The 20,503-nt window shown below is 44.7% G+C and overlaps 1 protein-coding gene across 2 annotated transcripts in view; it reads right to left on the reverse strand.

Moving 5' to 3' along the window:
- Positions 1-20,503, reverse strand: part of casz1 (castor zinc finger 1) — a 95,316-nt gene that overhangs the window by 24,025 nt on the left and 50,788 nt on the right. For both annotated transcript variants that reach the window (XM_072696999.1, XM_072697000.1), the window contains exons 2-6: positions 18,117-18,686; positions 10,552-11,422; positions 8,166-8,231; positions 4,650-4,740; positions 259-423 (exon numbers count right to left, since the gene is read on the reverse strand). In XM_072696999.1, coding sequence (XP_072553100.1) covers positions 259-423; positions 4,650-4,740; positions 8,166-8,231; positions 10,552-11,422; positions 18,117-18,686 — 1,763 coding nt within the window. The remainder of the gene's footprint in view (positions 1-258; positions 424-4,649; positions 4,741-8,165; positions 8,232-10,551; positions 11,423-18,116; positions 18,687-20,503) is intronic.

Raw genomic sequence — 20,503 nt, forward strand, 5'->3', positions numbered from 1 at the left:
TGGTAATACTTTGGCAGTTCACTGGAAAACAGTGAACTACCTCTTTCATGTAAGGGTTAATCCTTTTATAGCAGCCCTGAATTTGATGCATCTAAGAATAATCACTTTCCACCCTGCCCTCTACATTGCTGCATGTGTAGCATGTGGTTGATTACCACAGACACTGTGTTTCTCCACAGCACCTGAAAAGTTTGATTTCCTGCTACAGGTAGATGCTGGTTAATGTCAGTGCTTGTGTACAGTACAGCTGGTGTTTACCTGCATGCAGTGGTAGTGGGTACTCTTGCCGTTGAGGTGGCAGCCGTGATAGTAGACGCTGCAGTCGTCCAGTGGACTGAAGCGCATGAAGCCATGCTGCAGGGAGTTGTCCCTCTTCTTGTGCATGTTGTAGTGCCTTATAACATCCTGTTTACTCGTGAATCTCTGTCAACAGAACAGCAACACACAGCGACAGGTTACTGAGGAGCAGTGGCAGTGGTGGTGTGAGTGTGTGTGAGTGCGTGTGGGAGGGAGTGTACTGCAGACTGTAAGAAATTAGCAACATGTTATTTTATCAATCAGGCAACAGCTGCACGGCACGAGAGCCAACTGGCAGCCAACGCAGGGGGCGGGGGGTGATGTATGTGCCCAGCGCAGGAGGTCCCAGATTGGGATAGCTAGCATGTGACCTCACGTTAATAATAATAAGGATAATATTAATGATAGTAGTGTGAACTGAATGATTAAAGAATTCTACATTCATTTATGCCCCACACTTTTAGCAGAACTAAGAACCTGACAAGCATAGTGACTATCCTCAGTGCCTCCTAACACACTGACTCTCCCCAGTGCCTCCTAACACACAGACTCTCCTCAGTGCCTCCTAACACACAGACTCTCCTCAGTGCCTCCTAACACACAGACTCTCCCCAGTGCCTCCTAACACACTGACTCTCCCCAGTGCCTCCTAACACACTGACTCTCCCCAGTGCCTCCTAACACACAGACTCTCCTCAGTGCCTCCTAACACACAGACTCTCCTCAGTGCCTCCTAACACACTGACTCTCCTCAGTGCTTCCAAACCCACTGACTCTTTTCAGTGCCTCCTAACACACTGACTCACCTCAGTGCTTCTAAACCCACTGACTCTTTTCAGTGCCTCCTAACACACTGACTCTTCTCAGTGCCTCCTAACACACAGACTCTCCCCAGTGCCTCCTAACACACAGACTCTCCTCAGTGCCTCCTAACAAACAGACTCTCCTCAGTGCCTCCTAACACACTGACTCTTCTCAGTGCTTCCAAATCCACTGACTTTCCCCGGTGTGTCCTAAAACACTGACTCTCCTCAGTGCCTCCTAACACACAGAATCTCCCCAGTGCCTCCTAACACACTGACTCTTCTCAGTGCTTCCAAACATACTGACTTTCCCCAGTGTATCTTAAAACAATGACTCTCCCCAGTGCCTCCAAACAAACTCCATCTCCCCAGTTTCTTCTGACTCTTCCCAGAGTGAATAACATACTGACTCTTCCCAGTGCTTCCTAAAATACTGACTCTCCCCAGTGCCTACTAACAGACAGACTCTCCCCAGTGCCTTCTAACACACTGACTCTCCCCAGTGCCTACAAATACATTGATTCTCCCCAGTGTCTCCAAAACACATTGACTCTCACCAATGCCTCCAAACACACTGACTCTCCCCAGTGCCCGCTAACACACTGACTCTCCTTAATACCTTCAAACACACTGACTCTCCCCAATGCCTCCATATACACTGACTTTCCCTGGTGCTTCCTAACACACTCACTCTCCCCAGTGCCTCCTATCACACAGATCCTCCCCAGTGCCACCAAACACACTGACTCTCCTTAGTACACTCTGAGCCTCAGTCTGCCTCCATACTTCAATCCGAGTTTCCAGACTCGTACCTTTATTACTTTTTCTGGTTTTTAATTAAGACGGATCACTTGACATGCAAGATCGCAGTTCTGATGTTCTCGGCTTCTGAAAAATGATGTTCCATGCAGATGGTTTCTTAAACGTGCGCAGGGAGAAAGAGACAACAAACAAACAGACAAACAAACAAGCCAACCAAAAATGTTTCCCATTTCAATTCCCCAGCTGAGATATCATTCCGTTTTTAATTAAAGTATTAAAGCCTGATTTTCGTGCGGGGTTTAGGCTGTAATAAAAAGGAAACATGCTAAAATTCCCTCCTCCAAATGAAAAACCTCCTACACGGCACAGCGGTGAGGGGAGAAGAAAAAAAAAACAAAAAAATGAAACAAAAGGATGTGGAGGAAAAAGCTGACTCCAGAGAGAAGCAGCGCAACCAAATCTGCAGTAATTGGGCTTAAGCTGATGTTACAGGAACTGTAACAAGAGACGCTGAAATCAATGAGCCCGTTCTGACTTAAATCCATAATTTCTACACAAATGTGCAACAGGAGACCAGAAAAATATGACAGAAACATCTAAAAGGCACGAGCTAATTGAGTATATGTCAAGCTTATCTTACATGCAGGGAAAGAAATATACACGTCTCAGTTGAGACATTGTGTCATATCCTCTTTCCCCTTTCGGTGAGGAGAACAGTATGAAAACAGCTTCCATGGCTTAGTGCATGACAAAGACAGCGGTGAACGTTCGAGGGTGGCAGGTACTTGAGACGTCAAGTAATGCGATAAGTTGGCGTTTAGGCGTGGCTAGGCTACGTGACCCCGAGGAGAACAGAGTGGTAAACAGAGTGAGGCAGAGATTGCGGATCAAGTCGGAGTGGTCACAGGGGGTTGTGAGGACCTGCTACATTTATTTTAGGATTCCCACTACCGTGCGGGATGAGCACAAGGCCATGAAAGGAGAGGCAGGGCCGGTGTCACGGCGGAGGCTGGCAGCAGCGGGATAATATTCCACCACTGTGTCATGTAACATTGCATGAGTTATCACTTCCAAAAGCCTGCTCATCTGAGCCTCACCTTTCTACAAGGCTGGGAACATCTACGCCAGCATCTGGGAGTTGAGCTTGTGTGTCGCTGAGTCAATAAGAGGTTTGGGGGATAGCCTGATCAAATCGTCCTAATAACGAGTGCTTTCCAAATGCGATTCTGTGCCAAAAAGGTAGTCTGAGGAATTGTTCCCGCCGCAGAGCCCGAAGCGAGCCACTAAGCTGAATAAGCATGCGTTTCATGCAACAGCTGCCTTGCCTACTTACAAGATTTTGTCGTGTTTGTACTGAAAAATGTAATCAGTTGATTAAAAGTGAAGTGGGAGATTACAAGCAGCCAGATCTTCGCAGAGTGGAGGAGCACTGAGCAGCTTTTGGTTGCATAAGGATTTTTGACGTCTTCAACAAATCTGCCCGTATTTGCCTGCTCTTTTCCACCATATGCGCAGGAAGCTCGGCGCAGCGGCGTTCTGATCTGCTTAATGCTGATTTTGCTGCACGGCACATGACAACTCTCGGGACATGGATCAGATTAATAATATGAAAGGGGATTAGCAGTGGTCCCAGAGTAATAGCAGATGCCCTCAAGAAAAAAAGAGAGAGCCCTACAGGAACCATCTTTCTGAGGTATTTACCATGCGAAAACAAGACGTGTGCTTAAATGAACTCCAGCCTCATTCAGTGCCGCGCAAACCGCGCTGAGTACGGCTGGACTTAACCCGCTGAGAGATCACGCTTCGGCCTTCCCTGGCGTAAAGCACCAGCGCAGTCAGATCACCCCCGCCCACAGTTTTATTGTCCACTCTTCAGCAGGCAGTAGGTGAGCGGCGAAAAAAGAGCCGTGACACTTCCTATCCTAGCGAGGAGTTCCTGAGTTATGGACTCGTCCTCCCATCAGCCGAGTCTCCAGAAAGCACTTTGCTTGTTTTCTCCGACGCCTTTTTAAGCCATGAGGGACGGCTGTTTGGAGGCGCTCAACCATGGCTGTTAGACTACGACATTATTCGGGGCCGCATTATCTCATTTATCAAGCTGTCGGGCCGAGGAGAGGGAGCTGAGGAGCTGTTGAATCAAAGTGTGCTTCACAACAACACATTTATACAAGCTAACTGGTATGAAAAGTGTTGTGGGCTAGGGGCATGTTTAGCACTCATAGCTTTTCTTCTCCCAAAACCAGCCTGTCTGAGTATCACTGTGTACTCGCCAGGATTATTGAAAAGCCTTATAATAAACATATTATGAAGAGCAGGTTTTGCTGAAATAATGATTTCATGGTTTTCCAGAGTTAAAATCACATGCCAAAACTCTTTACACCCAAGATCTCGAGGGCTGTACAGGGGCTGCTCTTCTTATTGGTCATACTGAATGTTTCAGCTAGCAGAAATGGAGCTTGTTGGGTGCTACCATGTTTTCAGCATATCAGCATATAAAAGATAAGTTAGGAGTTATTAAAGTAGAGAAGCAGATGAAACTTTTCTGAGCTTTAAGTGGTTAAACATCTGAAAGTGTGGAGTTTAAACATCACAGAACAAAACAGGACTATTGTGTTGTCTCAGTTGTGCACTTTCTGGATCTACACAGCTTCGCAGTTAAAATGTTAGGTTTCAAACTGACAAAGAAAAAATGTTCAATTAGTCAAAACATCTGAAAAGCAAAGTGTATCTACAGCATCGGTATCTACACTTGTCTCTGTGTGAGAGTTCACTGAGTTAACTACTCACCTGGTAGTTACATTCGGGGTCCATGCAGTGGTAATGCTCCCTGTACTGGTAGGCACAATGCACATGTCCACAGTGCTGGCTCCCGGAGAACCTGTCAGCAAACACAATCGCCGCAGAATGGTTAAACCAGAAGAAGACATCAACACCTGCACGGCGGGGAAATGATTACTGCTGCTTTCGAAAAAAAAGAAAAGAAAAGAAAAGCTTTTATGTGCAATTAAATACATAACCTTTTACCAAATCTTCTGAATGAGTGACTTTCAGCCACTTCTTGGGAGGAAGCAAAATGTGACCTCTACGAGCACGGGGCCGAGCTTTAAAGGGCAATTTAGCCTTTTATCCTCCACTGATAAACACCCTCACAGTGACAGAATCATCTTCACGGAGCACAGAGCCATTATAGGCGACTACAAACATGTAGAGAAAACGCGATCTCATACCTGCCCACGCTTCCACAACCATGTGATTACAATTCACACTTCAGTCACAGCAATCTCCACCAAATTAGTTCCATTGGCTTCAGAAGCAGTAGGTAGACTCTTATTAAACTGTAACCCCAGACGTAATTCACTCATTTGCCCGTGCTTTAAACCCTGCCAAATCAGCGCTCGGCACTCCAGGTTAACAGGCTGTGCTTTAATCAGGGAAAGGTTAGGCCTAATAGAAAGGTTTGAGTGTGCCTGTGTGTTATTTCCCCCCCTCTTCACTCTCGTGTGTGTCTGACTGGCCCAGCCTGCCGCAGATTGGCACTGCTTTAAAGAGGCCCATTTCCTGAGTGTTTACAGGCTGATTATAACCCTGACGATGATGACTGTTAAAAACCTCCAATTACAGCTCAAAACACACAAATAAACATTTGCACTGCCGCTGCCAAGAGCACCATCTGCTGAAGTAGAGAGAAAAAGGCTAAGTAATAGAATTTTTTCCTCGCGCGCCCCTCCGAGCCCTGGATTATCCCAAGGCTGCTTTTACAGATCACACTGCTGAGTTCATTAAGCTAACTGAATGGCAAATCCACTACCTTTTAGCGGTTGGCGGTAGTGTGGAGGGCTTGTGGGGTGAGGCGGGCTTCAGGTGCTTTTGACTGCTTCTTAAAGGGACAGTTTCGTAGGATAAAAGGCTGTTTCTACTCCCTTTATGGAAATGAATGCAGACGTTGTCAAAATTACAAACGTGCCGTTCACTCTCTAGCCCATGCAGTCTACATATCACTGTCACGCCAAAAACAATATCTCCTAAATGTTTACAGAAGAAGAAAAAAACATTTTGGAGCATTTTCATTGGTCCATTCACTGTGACATTCTGACACAGTGTAAAGAACATCTGCCGGAAAAATGGCAAAAATGGAGATACATGCATGGCAATGTAAATATGTAAGTATTTTGTGCCAATGATGTCAATATTTTGCTATCACTATCAAACACTATCAAAGCTGACAGCATGTTTAATTCACTGATTTTGTGATGTCACAAAAACCCACCACCAATTCAGCTTAGCTCACTGCACTCATTCACGCTAAAGTGAGTGTTTCCAGTGACTGATTTTTGAATGAGATGCCCAATGTTGGCTAACCAATCAGAACCGGGCTCTTTTACATATATCAGTCTTAAAGGCACAGTGCTCCATAGAAAGGTTGAACACAATGGCTGTACAAAAATAAAAAAGCAATCCTGTGCAAGGATTATCAGCTGAAAAAAGTTAGAGTATATGAGCCCTTTAACCAGCAGTCAGCAGCACCTGAAGCGATCACCATCCCACCGCTTGACTTCCTTCAGACTACAAGAGTATTAAAAGGCTGGATTTGCTGTTTTACATTTTACAGACTCGCTCACAAAACCAAACAATTCCTAATCGCCCCCGAGCACGCCACACTCACACTTACTTGGCCCTGTGTACATTGCACCCCCTCCACCGCCCCCCCCTTGGGAGAGCAGCCCACCCCCCTGCTCATCACCCAGCTGTATCACTTTGCCTCTGGACAATTCCCACTTGCCGCGTCAGGGGGCTAATGGGCCGCTGCTATTCAGCAGCAGATTAAATATTAATATCGCCACGATACAGAGATTGCCGCACATCTCCCGTTACAATAGAGACACGCTGATCAAAGTGCAGAGCAATGGTGGGTGCATGAAAGCATTTAAGAGGCAAAACTGCGACTAAACACTACCAGGGAAGCTCTTTAAACATCAAACTGTGGCGGAGTGTGGAGATAAAGAACTTTTCCCCTTTTGCGAGGGGGGAAGGTGGGTGTAGACAAGTTTACAAAGCTGCTTTTTAGCATGAGTGTGCTCTCATTAGCGGGGAAGGCAGTGATGATCCTCCTCCTACCCCCTTCCAACCAACTAATCCCCCCCCCCACCCCCCTTAGCACCACAAACACCACCTCCCCCCAGCACCACAAACAACCCCCCTCCCCACCACCAAGATGTACCAGGTCGCATTTGCCCTTTTTATGAGTCCTCATTTTCCTTTTTTCTCCGCCTCTCTTCCCTTTCTTATTTTCCCCAACACGGAAATTGAAACTGTATCTGGGCTTATCTGCTGCCTCCCCGCGCATCAACTGCCGAGATGTTTAGACAAATTTTATGCATTATGCAGTGCAAATATCAAAACAGTTCTTGGCAGTGCCAGCAGAAGCCTCATTAAAAATTCCTTAATTAAATCTTCTTGCAAAATGTAATCAGTCCAAGGAGGGTTTTTTGTGCGTGCGCGAGTGTGTGTGTGTGTGTGTGTGTGTGTGTGTATGTCTGTTAGCGCCGGGGCTTTGATTTGTGGCCTTCATGTTACGGCTTGGGAGACTAATCATTTACGCCACAGCCTCTTTGCCTTTTCCGAATGCCGTTTTTATTTTTTTTTTACCCTCCCTTTAAAAAAAACAGAATAAATAAACAAATAATAATCACCTTCCCAGTGTCGCGACAAAATGAACACAGGGGCCGATACGAACGCGCAGGCAGCAGCGTACTGAATCTATCTCCATGCCTTGCCTGGATTTGTGAGTGGCTGTCATTTAGTTGATTCAGTGTCTTCATTTGCAGGGAAGATATTGAAAATGAAAAAAAAAATAAAAAATGTTATCTGAGCTGCTAGTTTTCATACAAGCACTGCTGAAGAGGGCACAGCTGTGTGTGTGTGTGTGTGTGTGTGTGAACACGGCAGAGTTGGGCTTATGAAGAGCAGCTAATGTGCGAAATGTATTTACAAACATTTCTCGATGTTTGCTTAAGATTTCACAGACTTAGCCATCAGTATACATAGAGCGCGGCGCTGGCAGGGAATACGGCACTGCCGAAGAAATTACTCACTCGCTTTCCTTTAATTCAATTAATCTTCCTTAGTTCATAAAACCTCTGCTTGCTCGTGAAGTAATTTATAGTCTGGGCACCAAACTTATTTTTGTCAATATACGCCCAACTTTATTAAGGCATAAAAGATAGGTTCAATTAGAGAAAGAAAAAAAGACGCGGGAAAAAAAACGTGGCTCTAAATTTTTGGGGAGGATGGATATTTGCATACCTGGCGATATATTTCTGGTAGACGTTGACGTCCTCTGTCACAGGTTTCTCCGGAGGAAGGCCATTCCTGTCGCAGCACACAGAAAAAGCGGCACGATTAATGGCGACGCGGGCCACCGTTAATAATAACAAACTGACACAATATTCACTTACAAGCCATTTCAAAGTTTGAGCTATCAATAAACATTTTCCTGGGAGGAACAGCAGTGTGATTCGTGAATGCATCAGGAGCAGAAGAGCACGAGCCCACCTTGATGCATAGTCGACCAAAAATGAAAGCAGAGGGGGAAAAATGTATCTGAAGGCATAAATGATTCATGTGCGTTTTTGGAGAGCCCGCAAATGGAAAGATGAAGTGATGAGAAGAGTCAGACAACGGCCATATGTGTTTGTGTGCGTGCACATGTGCGTGTGTGTGTGTGTGTGTGTGTGTGTGTGTGTGTGTGTGTGTGTGTGTTTTTTTTTCTCTCGATTGGCTGCAATTTGAAGGATGACTAAAGCTCTTATGGCATCTTGTTTCAGTGGCTGAACAGTGGCTGCTGATTTTCCTGTTCTGCACACAGCAGGTTTCTCGCAAAACTGCCACTAGTGCCAACATGAGCTGTTCCATGTGGGTCTAGAGCTGTGGAGGTAGCTGTGACCGTGATCTGCTCTGCTGTGGATTGCAAAAGTGTGAGAAGCCCTGGTCAAAATTCCTATTAATAAGATAAGAGAAGAAGATAAACTGATCTTCAAAAGTCAAATACGTTAAATATGAACCAATACTAACATTACTGCATAATGTTTTGTGTTTTGTGGTGTGGTGTGTAACTTGACGACTCTCAAAGCTTGATTAGCTTGTTAGGGCTCTGGCTTGTTCACAATCATTGTTAGGAAAGGTTGGACAATGCAACTTTAAAGCTTTATCAATACTCCGACTCCTCAAACCACCTCCCAACATTAGCAATCCCTGTTTAACTGCAAAAGATTTAGCAGGCTCTAGAGTGGAGGTGCACTGTTCTACTGTGCAGCGACACCTGCTCAAATATGACCTTCATGGAAGAGTCGTCAGAAGAAAACCTTTCCAGAAGTCAGCCGTTTTCAAAGGAACGTCTAAACGGGCCTGGTGCATTTTGAAAACCTCTGGATGAAGATAAAATAGAGCTTTTTAGTCACAAAATGCCCAGCAAAGACACAGTGGAAGGCTTTGCCATGGTCTTCACAGACCACCAAACTAAACTTATAAGAGCAGTGTAGCAAGACAACCCAAAAATCTGCTCAAACTAAAAAACTTTGGCAAAGGAGAATGAGTGAGAAAATCCCCCAAACAAGAACTGAAAGACTCTTATCTTGCAACAAAGAGCGCTTACAAGCAGCGATTTTGAAACTGTAAAAGATGAAAATAAAAAAAGTGATCTTCCTTAAAATATTCATATGTGTCATCTTTAACTTTATGCCTTTTGGAAAGCAGGTCATCTTTTATTTTCTTGCCTATTTACAGTAACAGAAATGTTTGCATGCATAAGCGTAAATGTAAATGCAAGTTTAAGTAATTTGTCATGAAAGGCTTATTTAGGTGTCATGTGGCTTTACGAAAGCTGGGTTCCATAAAAACAAATATTTGTGTATGCTTATGTTTGCATATATGCAAGTGCATGAGCATATGTGCGTGTCTGGGAGAACAGATGAAATACCTTGTTTAGATGATCATTGTTACAAAGCCATAAGAACAGGCAAGGTAATACAGAACAGCTACCATAATCTGGTTGATGTTAAAGTACTGCGCTAAACAGTTCCTCAGGAGTTTAGTCACATTCTCACAGTAATTAAACCACAATTTTTCACAGTAAAAGAGCTGAAAGAGGAACTAAGCGATTCACAGGCCGCGAGCACACACTTGATGCACTTTCATAAATGTGATATGTAGTGGTTAGTCCCTTTCAGAGCATGGGGAAAGAGAACAAAAAACGAAGCAATCTGGGGGAAACTGACCAGTGAAAGATGAGACTATGCAGCTAAAATGTATTAATTTACGTCCCACGGCGACACAATTTTTAGTAATAATATATCTAACGAAGAGGTATCCAACTCATGATCTAAACATAGGCTTCTACGTCTTAATGGGTAATTCATTCAGTGAGGGAAAGAGCCGTTCATATATCAGTGCCAGGCCTGGTGTGAGAGCCGCTGTGCCACTGGTGATCGAGTAGAGCCAGTTTAAGAGCAAAACGTTCAGTGGACTCTGAAAATTAAATCCTTGATTAATTCGCACAATCACAATAACATACGGAGCCCGCGAGCTCCGTACAGTACGCACCCATGGTGGGCTGATTAACCTTTGGAAAGGGAGCGTCATTTCAGAGAAGGTTTAGAGTGTAGAAATATGTGTCAAGTGCAGGGACACTTACTTGACTGAGGAGACGGTTCCAGTAGTGATGGAGTCAGTCTTGGAGAAGCTGGACTTCATGAACTCAGGGTTGAAACTCAGGTGGCTTACCTGGTCCACAGGTAAGCAAGGGGGCCCTACACCTCCTGCAGATGCAGCAGTAGGAATCATGGGAGTGCCGGGGGTGGCCGGTGTTGACGAGAGAACACCTGACATCATAGGAGGGTCACCCTTGCTCGGGATGAGCTTCTGGATGTTGCGGATGTCGTATTTTGACGGCCGGCCCACTTTTCCCGTCTTGAAGGCTATGGCCCCGCCCATGTCAGGGTTGCCCTCTCCTGGCTTGAAGAGGTGCAGGTACTTGACATTCTCCAGATCGTACTTGGAAGGCCTCTTGTAGGCATTGCCATTCTGCTGCCTCAGGCTTTCGCCCATCTTCAGCTTCTGGATGAAAAAGTCGTATTTGGAAGCCCGGGAGGCCAAGTTATGGGAGGGGTTCCCAGGGGTGGCACTGAGCTGGGCCGGCTTGTGCTCCATTCCGGCAGAAAACATCTGACCTTCGGCCCCCGGGAGGCAGGTGGAGGGCTGCATGAGTGTGGAGCTCTTCTCTTGGGTTATCTTTGAGTTGAGCTCCTCAGGCTTGGAGTGGATGGGCCAGGGCAGGGTCTCTCCAGCCTTCAGCTTGCGTATGTACTCCTCGTACTTGGAGAAACGGGCCCGGCGCGTGGCCTCCTCGCTGCTCAAGGACGAGGGGTCTGAGGTAGTGGCTTTTAGCTTCTCAAAGCTGATCTTCTTGGCCAGCTCGTCACGCACCTGCTGGTCATCGTAACCGAACATGTGGAGGAACTCGTTCATGGTGTTGGCTGCATAGTCCCGCAGAGCAGAGGCCTCACCTACAGAGTGAAATGAACACAATCATATGAGTGATCATAATTCATGTTCATTCATACTTAAACCAAGGTCAAGCACCGAAGGACCATATATTCTTTACCTATATACAGTATAGGTCCGTATATGAGCCTCATATATGTGATTAAGCCGTTCTATTACATTAAATGATATGGTGTTCTGCTGTGACAATACTGGTCTATTGACCATATGTTTATTAAATAGGGTGGAAATGCTTCATTGGCCGACACTTAAAAGTTTTCCACTCGTTTGAGCACTAAAAGTTCACTTTTTCTTTTAAAAGTCCATTAAAACACACTGTCCTCCCCAAGGACGGAGCAAAAACGCAGTAAATGTATAGTTTAATTGCGTTATGTAGAGATTAATTCTGGCCCATTAACTTTCATCCAGGTTGGGCAGAGGGGTCAGGGAGACGGGGTGGAAGAAATTCTTTGGTCTGAAAGCAAGGAAAATGCCGCGCTGCTTAACCAGCCCTTACTAAAACCGTGTCGGCTGCGTTTTAGCGAGTGCATTAGACAGATGGACCCACAAACACTGTAAGGAGATACGAACACTCACTTTACAGCGTTTGTGCATGCAAATGACTGTGAAAAATCTCTACTTGTGCCAGTTTGTCTGTCAGGAGAGCTGGCCTGATGCATGCACTCCGCTCCAGATGACAACTTCACCCTGGTGTCAGATACACTCCTGGGACTCCTGGCCTCTCCCACTCTCCCTTGGCCTGCAGCCAGCTCTGCTCCAGACCTTTTCTTCATTTATTTGATTGCTTTTTTCATCGCTGGGCACACGTAAGACAGTCGGAGGTAACGTAAGCCATGGCCTTGGTAATTAATACCAAAATATTTCAGCTTTGGTCTCGTATGTCTGTGTTATTGCTAAATCGGTCGCTCCCCCCGCATTTCACATCTCCTTCTCAGCATGTAAAATAATCCCCAAATTTCCATCACAGCATCAGGGTTGCTCCTCACCGTGGCACATTACAATGAAAGGTGATCGGGCAGATTGAAGGGTCATGAAAAATGTAAGAGAAATGTACTTGAGGGGTATTTTAGAGGAAATACCTGCTTCATTGTTTTGGGTACATGACTTAAAGGACACATTTTCCTTGGTTCTTACACCTCTGCACATGTGATCAGGGCTGTTTGAACACAGCATTTATTTGAGTGAATAAGAATAGTAATCAGATTCTTCAGAAAATTGTGGAAAACAGATCATTTAAACTGTTTCGTGATTGTTATGCTGGACTGACAGGGCATAAACAACTGTAAAAAAGCTAAGTAATGTAATGATAACAACACGATAGTTATCTCTCAATACTGCCGAGGGTGTTTGCTGCGCAGCTCTGAGAACTTGATTCTGTAAGAGCAGGGTTTCACTCATAAATCTGGAATCCAGAGCGGAGACTGCAGCGTTTCGTATAGGTCATGACTGCTTAGAGGGTGTCATGTTGGTTCATGTGATTTTACACAGCTTTAAAGTAAGGACAGGGCCTTTAATCTCTATCCCTGAACACTTTCCAAGGACACCAATCAAAGCCACTCATGCCTCTGAGCTTCTTCCACCCATACACTTTCAAACAGTGGGGAAAGTCCCTTTGCTTTTCTTTAGAAATCCCCCTCTGCTACTCAAACGCTATCTGTTATTAGCCATATTAGCTGCATCTTCAGTTAAATCTCGCTTGTTTTTTTGCATTCTGTTACTCAAACACTATCTATTATATGCATTTTTAGCAGAATCTTTAGTAAAGTCTATATTTGCAAGCTTTACTAATAATGCTCTTTTTGAATTCTAGACTGAATGCATTTTTTAAATGCTATATTATTATTTTAGCATTACATGCATATTTTGTACCACCTGTATTAATTGCATTCTGCTCTAAAAATGTTACACTACATTCTAATAGATGCATTCAGCTACTTTTAGTTGAACCCATTGCTAATACAGATGTACAAATGAACACACACACACAGCTTATCTAGTCCCTATAGAGAAGCACTGCCAATAGAATAGGACTGCCTAGAGCAGATAAACATGAACTTATTGGCACCATGCTGCCTAATGCCAGCTGTGGGCTAGAGGAGTATAAAGCCTCCCAGCATTGAGCTGTGGAGCAGTGGAGGAACTGTGTTCTCTGGAATGATGGATGTTGCTCCATCCCACCCCGAGCTGAGGAGCTAGGGATCAAGTAAGGTGGTGATCATCCAACATTCTGATCTTACTATTACTCTTGTCGCTGAATGCAATCAAATCCTAGTAGAAAGCCGTCCTCCTCTGGACAGTAGAGAAAGTTCCTTCAACAAAAGCATAGTTAAGCTCTTTTTAATGCTTTAAATAAATGCAATAAATGAGCAGGTATCCCAATACTTTTGTCCATATTGTAAAGGTAAAAGGTAAAGGTGCCTTTTACCTTTACAATATGTACAAAGTATTGGGATACCTGCTTATTTATTGCATTTATTTAAAGCATCTGTGTATCTATTATTTCTATTATTATATCTAGCATTTTTAGCAGAAACTTTAGTTAAATCTACATTAACAAGCCCAACAGCTATGCTCATTTGCATTCTGCCACTCAAATGATATCTACTGGTGCCATTATTAGCATCTGTTTGTTTCAAGCCTAAAAAATGGGCTTTTTTGCATATACTGCAGCAGACATTGTGCAACTGCACAGACAGAGACGTGTAGTAGCAGTAGTAGTGGCATTACTAGAGGGGAATGGTGTTACTAGTGTCTGTATGTGTAGTAGTAATAATAGTAGCTGTAGTAACAGTAGAAGACAGTAAAGTAGTAGAGTGCTGGTGCATGGTTTTCTGAAGGGTTGGGGGTGGGGGGTTTGAAGGCAGCGCTATCAATGTCAGCAGCATGATTGGACTTAAACTACGTACATTATGCCAGGACCCGAGAGCCGATAACCTTTTAAAACAGCATGTAAATGAGCTTTTCTTCTCCAGCCTTATCACACATCCTCCTAATGATGCCATGTGCATGTGGCCTGGAAGCCGCGGCTTTGGGGAAAGGTGTGATTTGCCTGGCTGTGCTCCACTCCTTCTCTCCCTCTCTCTTGCTCTTGCTCTCTCTCATCACTGGAGGGTATAAAAAGAAGTACCCTCGGTCTCACCACTTTGCGCTGCCACATTCCTGCCTGTGACACAGTCCTTGTCTATGTTTGAGGCAATTAGGCTACATTTTTCCTGGGCGGCTTGATAACGAATAGGCACTATATCTCTCTTTAGCTAGCCAAACATGGCCATTGAAAGTCGGGGAGGGGGTGGGGGGTGTGCAGGGGTGATTGCAGGGGACTATTTACGGATTATGAAAGATTGAAGATTCTGGTTCTTATAATTCAATCAAATTTCTTAAAAAATAGATACATAAAAATGAGCAAGGAAGCTAATTTAGCACCTTTGAAGAGTCAATAATAAAAACAAATAAAATCATTCCACAGTTTGAGCGTCTCAGCACATTAAAACAAGGCTTAAAAAATACAATAAAATACGGGATTAAAAAAAACGCCCCTCAGAAGATTGAAATGCGTGCATAACCTTTAAAGAGTCTAATTGCAAACCGCAGTCATGGTCGAGCTCATCTGATCCGAAGCCCGTCTCTCTCATTGCTTTCATAGTTTCTCTTTTGCCAAGCAGACTCCGCTGTGTGGCCTGCGTGCGAATAATGCGAGGCATTGAAGTGCTGTGGGAGAAGTATTCTGGGCTTTTGCGCTGATAGGGAATCCGCACGGCGCCTCCGTGTGAGGAGTTAAATGTTTTGAAGGTCGCAGTTTCTCTCATTGATCTTGCAATGTTTGTTAATTACATTGTCACTGATGTTGTGAGAGATAATTAAGCCACTATGTTTATATGCATAATTATGTGCGCTCCGCATCAGCCTTTGAAAGACAGCAGCAAGGAAGGGGGGAAAAAAATATTTTAATTGTGATCTGCGCAGTAACATGGCAATATAGATGCCCTAGTTACAATCAACGAAGAGGGAGGAGGGGAAGAAAAGAAAACAACGCAGAAGAAAAGAGAAAAGAGTGGAGCTGCTCGCTGTAGCCTTCAGAAGCTTCCACCTAGGCCTCTAAAGGCAACGGTGTGGCAGCACGTTTCACAAAACACACTCATATTTACACACGGCTTGTGTTTTCAGAATTAACTAAACACAATGTGACTAATTAGAGTTACAAGACGACGGCATTTTGGTCGAGAAGCCCTTCAGTAAAGAGAGGCCACAGCCGCTAAGGCTACAGTAAGGGGAAAAAAAGAAAGAAAAAAAAGACGCAACAGACAAACAGGCCTGATGGAAAAAGATGAAAGGAAAAGATGTTTTTTATGTGACGTGAGTAAGCAAAAATGTACCAGACTAACCAGATTTAACTCGTCTAAAAAAATAGAAAAAAAAGGGCGGTTATTTTTACTGTGTGCAAAATGGCCTTATCTCGGGTCGTTATCTACTTTAGTTTGAGTGGTATTGCGCTTTGAGCACCGCTGCACCGGTCTCAAAGTTCAACTGTTGGAGTCGTTAAGGCAGTAAATGTTTGGTTTTGCTGTTTTCTACTGTTATTGCCACTTCAAGGAAGCTGCCAACGTGTGTGCCATCTAATCTGGCTGATAGTGTCTCAGATACAGAGCGGAGAAAGTAGATGAGAAATATAATACAGCTCATTTTCCCAGAGGTCAAGAAGGGACGAGACTCTTTTTTTTTTGTGACTAAAGTGTTTAAGGAAATATAAAGTGACTGCCAAAAGTATTTGGACACTTTAACCATTGGTGAGTTTTTGAGTTAAAACACTTTTAGCACAACATTAAACTGATGCTGGATATTCTGGGGCCTGGAAAAGAATTCCAACCAGAACCTAAGGAAGCAGGAGGAAATGTCAAAGGGCATATTTTTTTAGAACAATTTTACTAAAAAGAAAATCACCTGGTTTAGGTTTTGGTTTCTAACACAATTATCTTAACAGTTTTGTATGTATGGCACAAATGGCACTCACTGAAGCTACTCCATTCACCGAGCGCTCTTCTCTTATTTATTCTGGGCATATTCAACAAGCAGCTACTAAAATTCTGTGTCAAAGTTAATCTCCAAACTGCTAGTGTCCTGGAACCTATTGGGTTTGGGATTGGGATTTAGACAGTTTAGAAAAAAAATCAAAGCCCCAACTTGTAATCCAGGGTGTAATGTGAAACTAAGCTTGCCGTGCCAACCCTCTTGGCCGCTTTGCTGCTATGCACATAACACAATATTCTCTGTAAGCCTATTCCAAATATTCCTTCCTCGTTTCAGTAAATCGCCCAAGTTCCTGTTTTCCCAGTTCCACCTGACTGTAGGGCCAATGGTGTCACTGACTGCTCGTGTAGTAACTCTAGATTTCTCTTTCCAGCAGACAGGATCACTTAAGCCTGTATGAATACGGCCACAGCTCCCTTTCCCCTGGCCCCTGACACTGTCAAATTGTCCTTGAGATTATACTTCTCGAAAGGGTAAAGGTAAGGTAAAACTAAACCAACAGCACCGGCTTGGCTGGCTGGCATCTGAAGAGAGAGACGGTGGAGTGCTAATGTGCTCTTTGTGCTCGATCAGTACCCCAGTGCTGCACGTTTCACTGTTTTCTCTGCTCTAAACACATCCACTTCAGCTCGGGAAGGGCTTGTTAATTAGCTGATGAGTTGGATCAGGTGTGATAGATCAGAGAAAACACCAAACTGGGGCTGCACAAAATATCATTTTGTCAAGCATTATCATGATAACGGATATCTCAGATATACTGATTGGTTTCAACGCACCAAAGAGCCCTAATGAGTTTCAAGAGTACCTCAGACATTCAGACCACTGTTGGTTATACTGTGCAGCCCTGCATTTAACTATTAGTATTATACATTATATTCTTACCATTTAGCTCCGGCCAGCTGCTATGGATGCTTTAGTTTGACTGTGCTGTGTTTTAGGTAATTTCATTTTAATGCTTAATAAAAGAATATAAAATAAACTTTCCAAGAAATGTTCAATTTCATCCTGTATTGGGGGTGGGTGTGTGTGTGTGGGGGGGTCTTTATTATGATTATTATTGTTGTTGTTGCTATTAATTACTATTGTTATTATAAACACTTTAATGCTTCTAATGTTTTTAAGTAGTTGGCTACTGTCAGTCATTCACAAATAACTGAATGTCCTCATATTTGAGCAGTGTGTTCATGATAAGGGATATACGCCAGTGCATGTATATATATTTATATACAGCCTTTTATCAGCAGCATTATCACAGATACAGCTAAAAACTACAGCATTAAAACTGTGGAGGCAGGAAGGAATTGAGGGGGGGTGTGCGGGTGATGGGTGAGATGGAAAATAGAAAAAATACATATTTAAATGATTGTATCACATGACTGTTTCTTATTTTTGTGATCTGAATTTTATTTTTGTTTGTCATATTTGTCATGTGTCATCAGGTCAGTAAACTACCTTCCTAAAATGAACCTTTTATAAATATATATCAATATGAATATGCTGTAGAATTGCATTTGTATTTTTTTGGGGGGTAGGGGGGTCAAAAACTGAGCAAAGGGCTTCACAGGGCAAAAGCTTAATTCATGATGCATAAGTCAGGACCACTGTGTTTTACATGAGAGAGGTACTCCTGGAACATGGTGGGAGAGCACTGTGAAAGTGGTAGGATGATACCTGGAGAAGAAAAGGAGGCTTGGCAGTTGGGGGTCTCACTGGAGGACGGGTAAGTCATCTCCTTGTGCGGACTGTCTGCAGAGTCCCTGTCGTCATGGTAACTGTCCTCGTGGGACGCAGGTATGGCCTCGGCGTCATCTCCGTTGTCCTCTTCGTCGCTGCAGCCTTTGGGCTGGACCATGTACACGCCCTCTGGGGGGCCCTCGTCTCCACTACCGGCTCTGGCTCCCCTGGGCTCGTCCTCGTCAATGGAGGCCGGGTCGTCGGCATAATCGCCATTCACCCATTTCTCGATGGCCTCACGCCGCTTCTGGTCGTCCTCGAGGCTTTGGCCCAGGCTCAGGCTTTCGGAGAAGTCGCTGTCGGGGCGGTCGCCCTCTTCGTAGTGCGAGCTGCCCCGCTCGCTGTTGTCCGCCACGCTCAGGTCCCCCTCGGCATTCTGGGAGCTGCCGTCGTACACCACCTGCCGGCTCAGCTTGGCACAGATAGCGTTGAGTTTTAGGCCACCTTTCCTTTTGGCGGCCATCGTGGATTTTCCTGAGGTCTTTTCAGTGCATAAACCACTTTCAGCTGGTAATGAGAAAAAGAGAGAGAGGGAGAAAAAAAGAGAAGAGAGCAATTTAGACAAGAATTGTTAATAATTGAAGCAATATTGTCACAGCACGAATATGAGGCTTTTGCTCAGTTATGACACAAGATACAATTAAAGCTCTCTTCCAGCTACAGATAAGGTTCAACAAAGCATCCTGGATGAGCGATGTTGTTCTTACACGCTGCCTACACACCACAGAACAGCGCCTTTCAGTGGAAAACGATAAAGTGGCCTGACTAAAGGCTCAGTGTGGATTCTGCCAGTGTTTTTTCGTTAGTAATATTCAAAGACACACCTATGGAACAATAAGTAGACAAAACAAGAAGTCACATGTATACACTGTGAGTTACACCTGAGAGAGAGAGAGAGAGAGAGAGAGAGGACAAGTCTCGTCTATTCTATCACCGGGAACCTAGAAGTAACAACACATCCAGATCCCAATCAGACCCCCAACGGTGCGCCAAGAAGCCACTACATGGAGATTTAATCCTCAACATGACAGCGGAATAAAAACAGCCTGACATTGCAGACTCTTTTTACCTAAAGAGGCCCAGGCTCCTGCCAATGGGAGCTCTGCTCAGCCTTAACTCTGACAGCGGGGGGAAATGAGTGGCGTCTGCGGAAGGCTCTAGAAGGCATGGAAAGAGAGTTTTCAGGCAGCAGCAGCAGCAGCAGCTCCAGTTGCGCCCTCACACTGTGCCTTCATCGCGCCATCGCCTTCATGCTCTGCTCTGCTCGGTTAAGCTCACTTCTCTTCTACTTTCCTCACCACTCTACTCTAGTCTCTTCTCTTTCTCTATCCCTTTCTTTCTTCTCCTTTACTTCTCACCTCTCGTCTACTTTTCTCACCAATCGCTGCTTTTCTCACCAATCGCTGTTTCCCTCTCTCCCCACTTCCTCTGACCTCTTCCTCTTTCTGTTCTCCTCTTGCTTCTTCTGCGTCTGTTCTCCTCTCCCTCTCCCTTCTTCTCCACTTACACTCCCTCAACACCTCTTCGCTCCTCTCCTCTCTACTGCGCTCTCTTGATTTCGCGTCCAGCATCCTGACGGCACTGTGGAGCGTACACAGTAGAGCACCAGCTCTGCTGCACTGTAGAAAACTCCCTCCGCGGACATTACTGGCAACACACAGGCCGGGGTCTAAAAATGTCACGCTGGTGGTCTCTTTAGAGATCAAAGATTTTATCATGGGTTGAGAGAGAAAGAGACACGCGCAGACACGCGCTTCCTGTGTGCGCCCCATTGACTACTGCAGTCCAAGTGTGTTCTGGTGCTAAGAGCCATCGTTCATTCAGAGATGGAACAGGGCTTTTGGCACGGTGGATCCGCAGCTTAGACTCAAAGCCAAGGCGGTTGCAAATTGCGTGATCGGCACACCAATCGAACGGCCCAGCCTTCAGCACGTGCATTATTACATCCCATTGTGCTATCTTTACAATCTATGCCTGTCTAACCCCCCCACCCTGCACGGCTGTCCACGGGCCAGTGCGGGACTGAGGCTGCCTTTTTAGGGCAGAATCCTCTCCCTGCTACCTTTCCCTTTTCCCTCTCATAGCTCAACACAACACAGTCAGCGGCGCAACTGATTCACGATTTACAAAAGTTCATTTTTAATAGCTTTTCCAGGCTTAAAATCAGATGTGCTTTTACGGTCAGACTTCACTGTCTTTACTGTGCTGTAAATGAAGAATGGTGAGGAGGCGGGGTGGAAGTGAGGTGGGGTGAGGGGGCCCTAGTGGACATTTATTTATCGCAGTAATCTGCGGAATGCTTTTGATGGTATTTAGATGGTGTA

This window comes from Salminus brasiliensis, chromosome 14 (genome assembly GCF_030463535.1).
Source record: "Salminus brasiliensis chromosome 14, fSalBra1.hap2, whole genome shotgun sequence".
NCBI classification, from domain to species: Eukaryota; Metazoa; Chordata; class Actinopteri; order Characiformes; family Bryconidae; genus Salminus; species Salminus brasiliensis.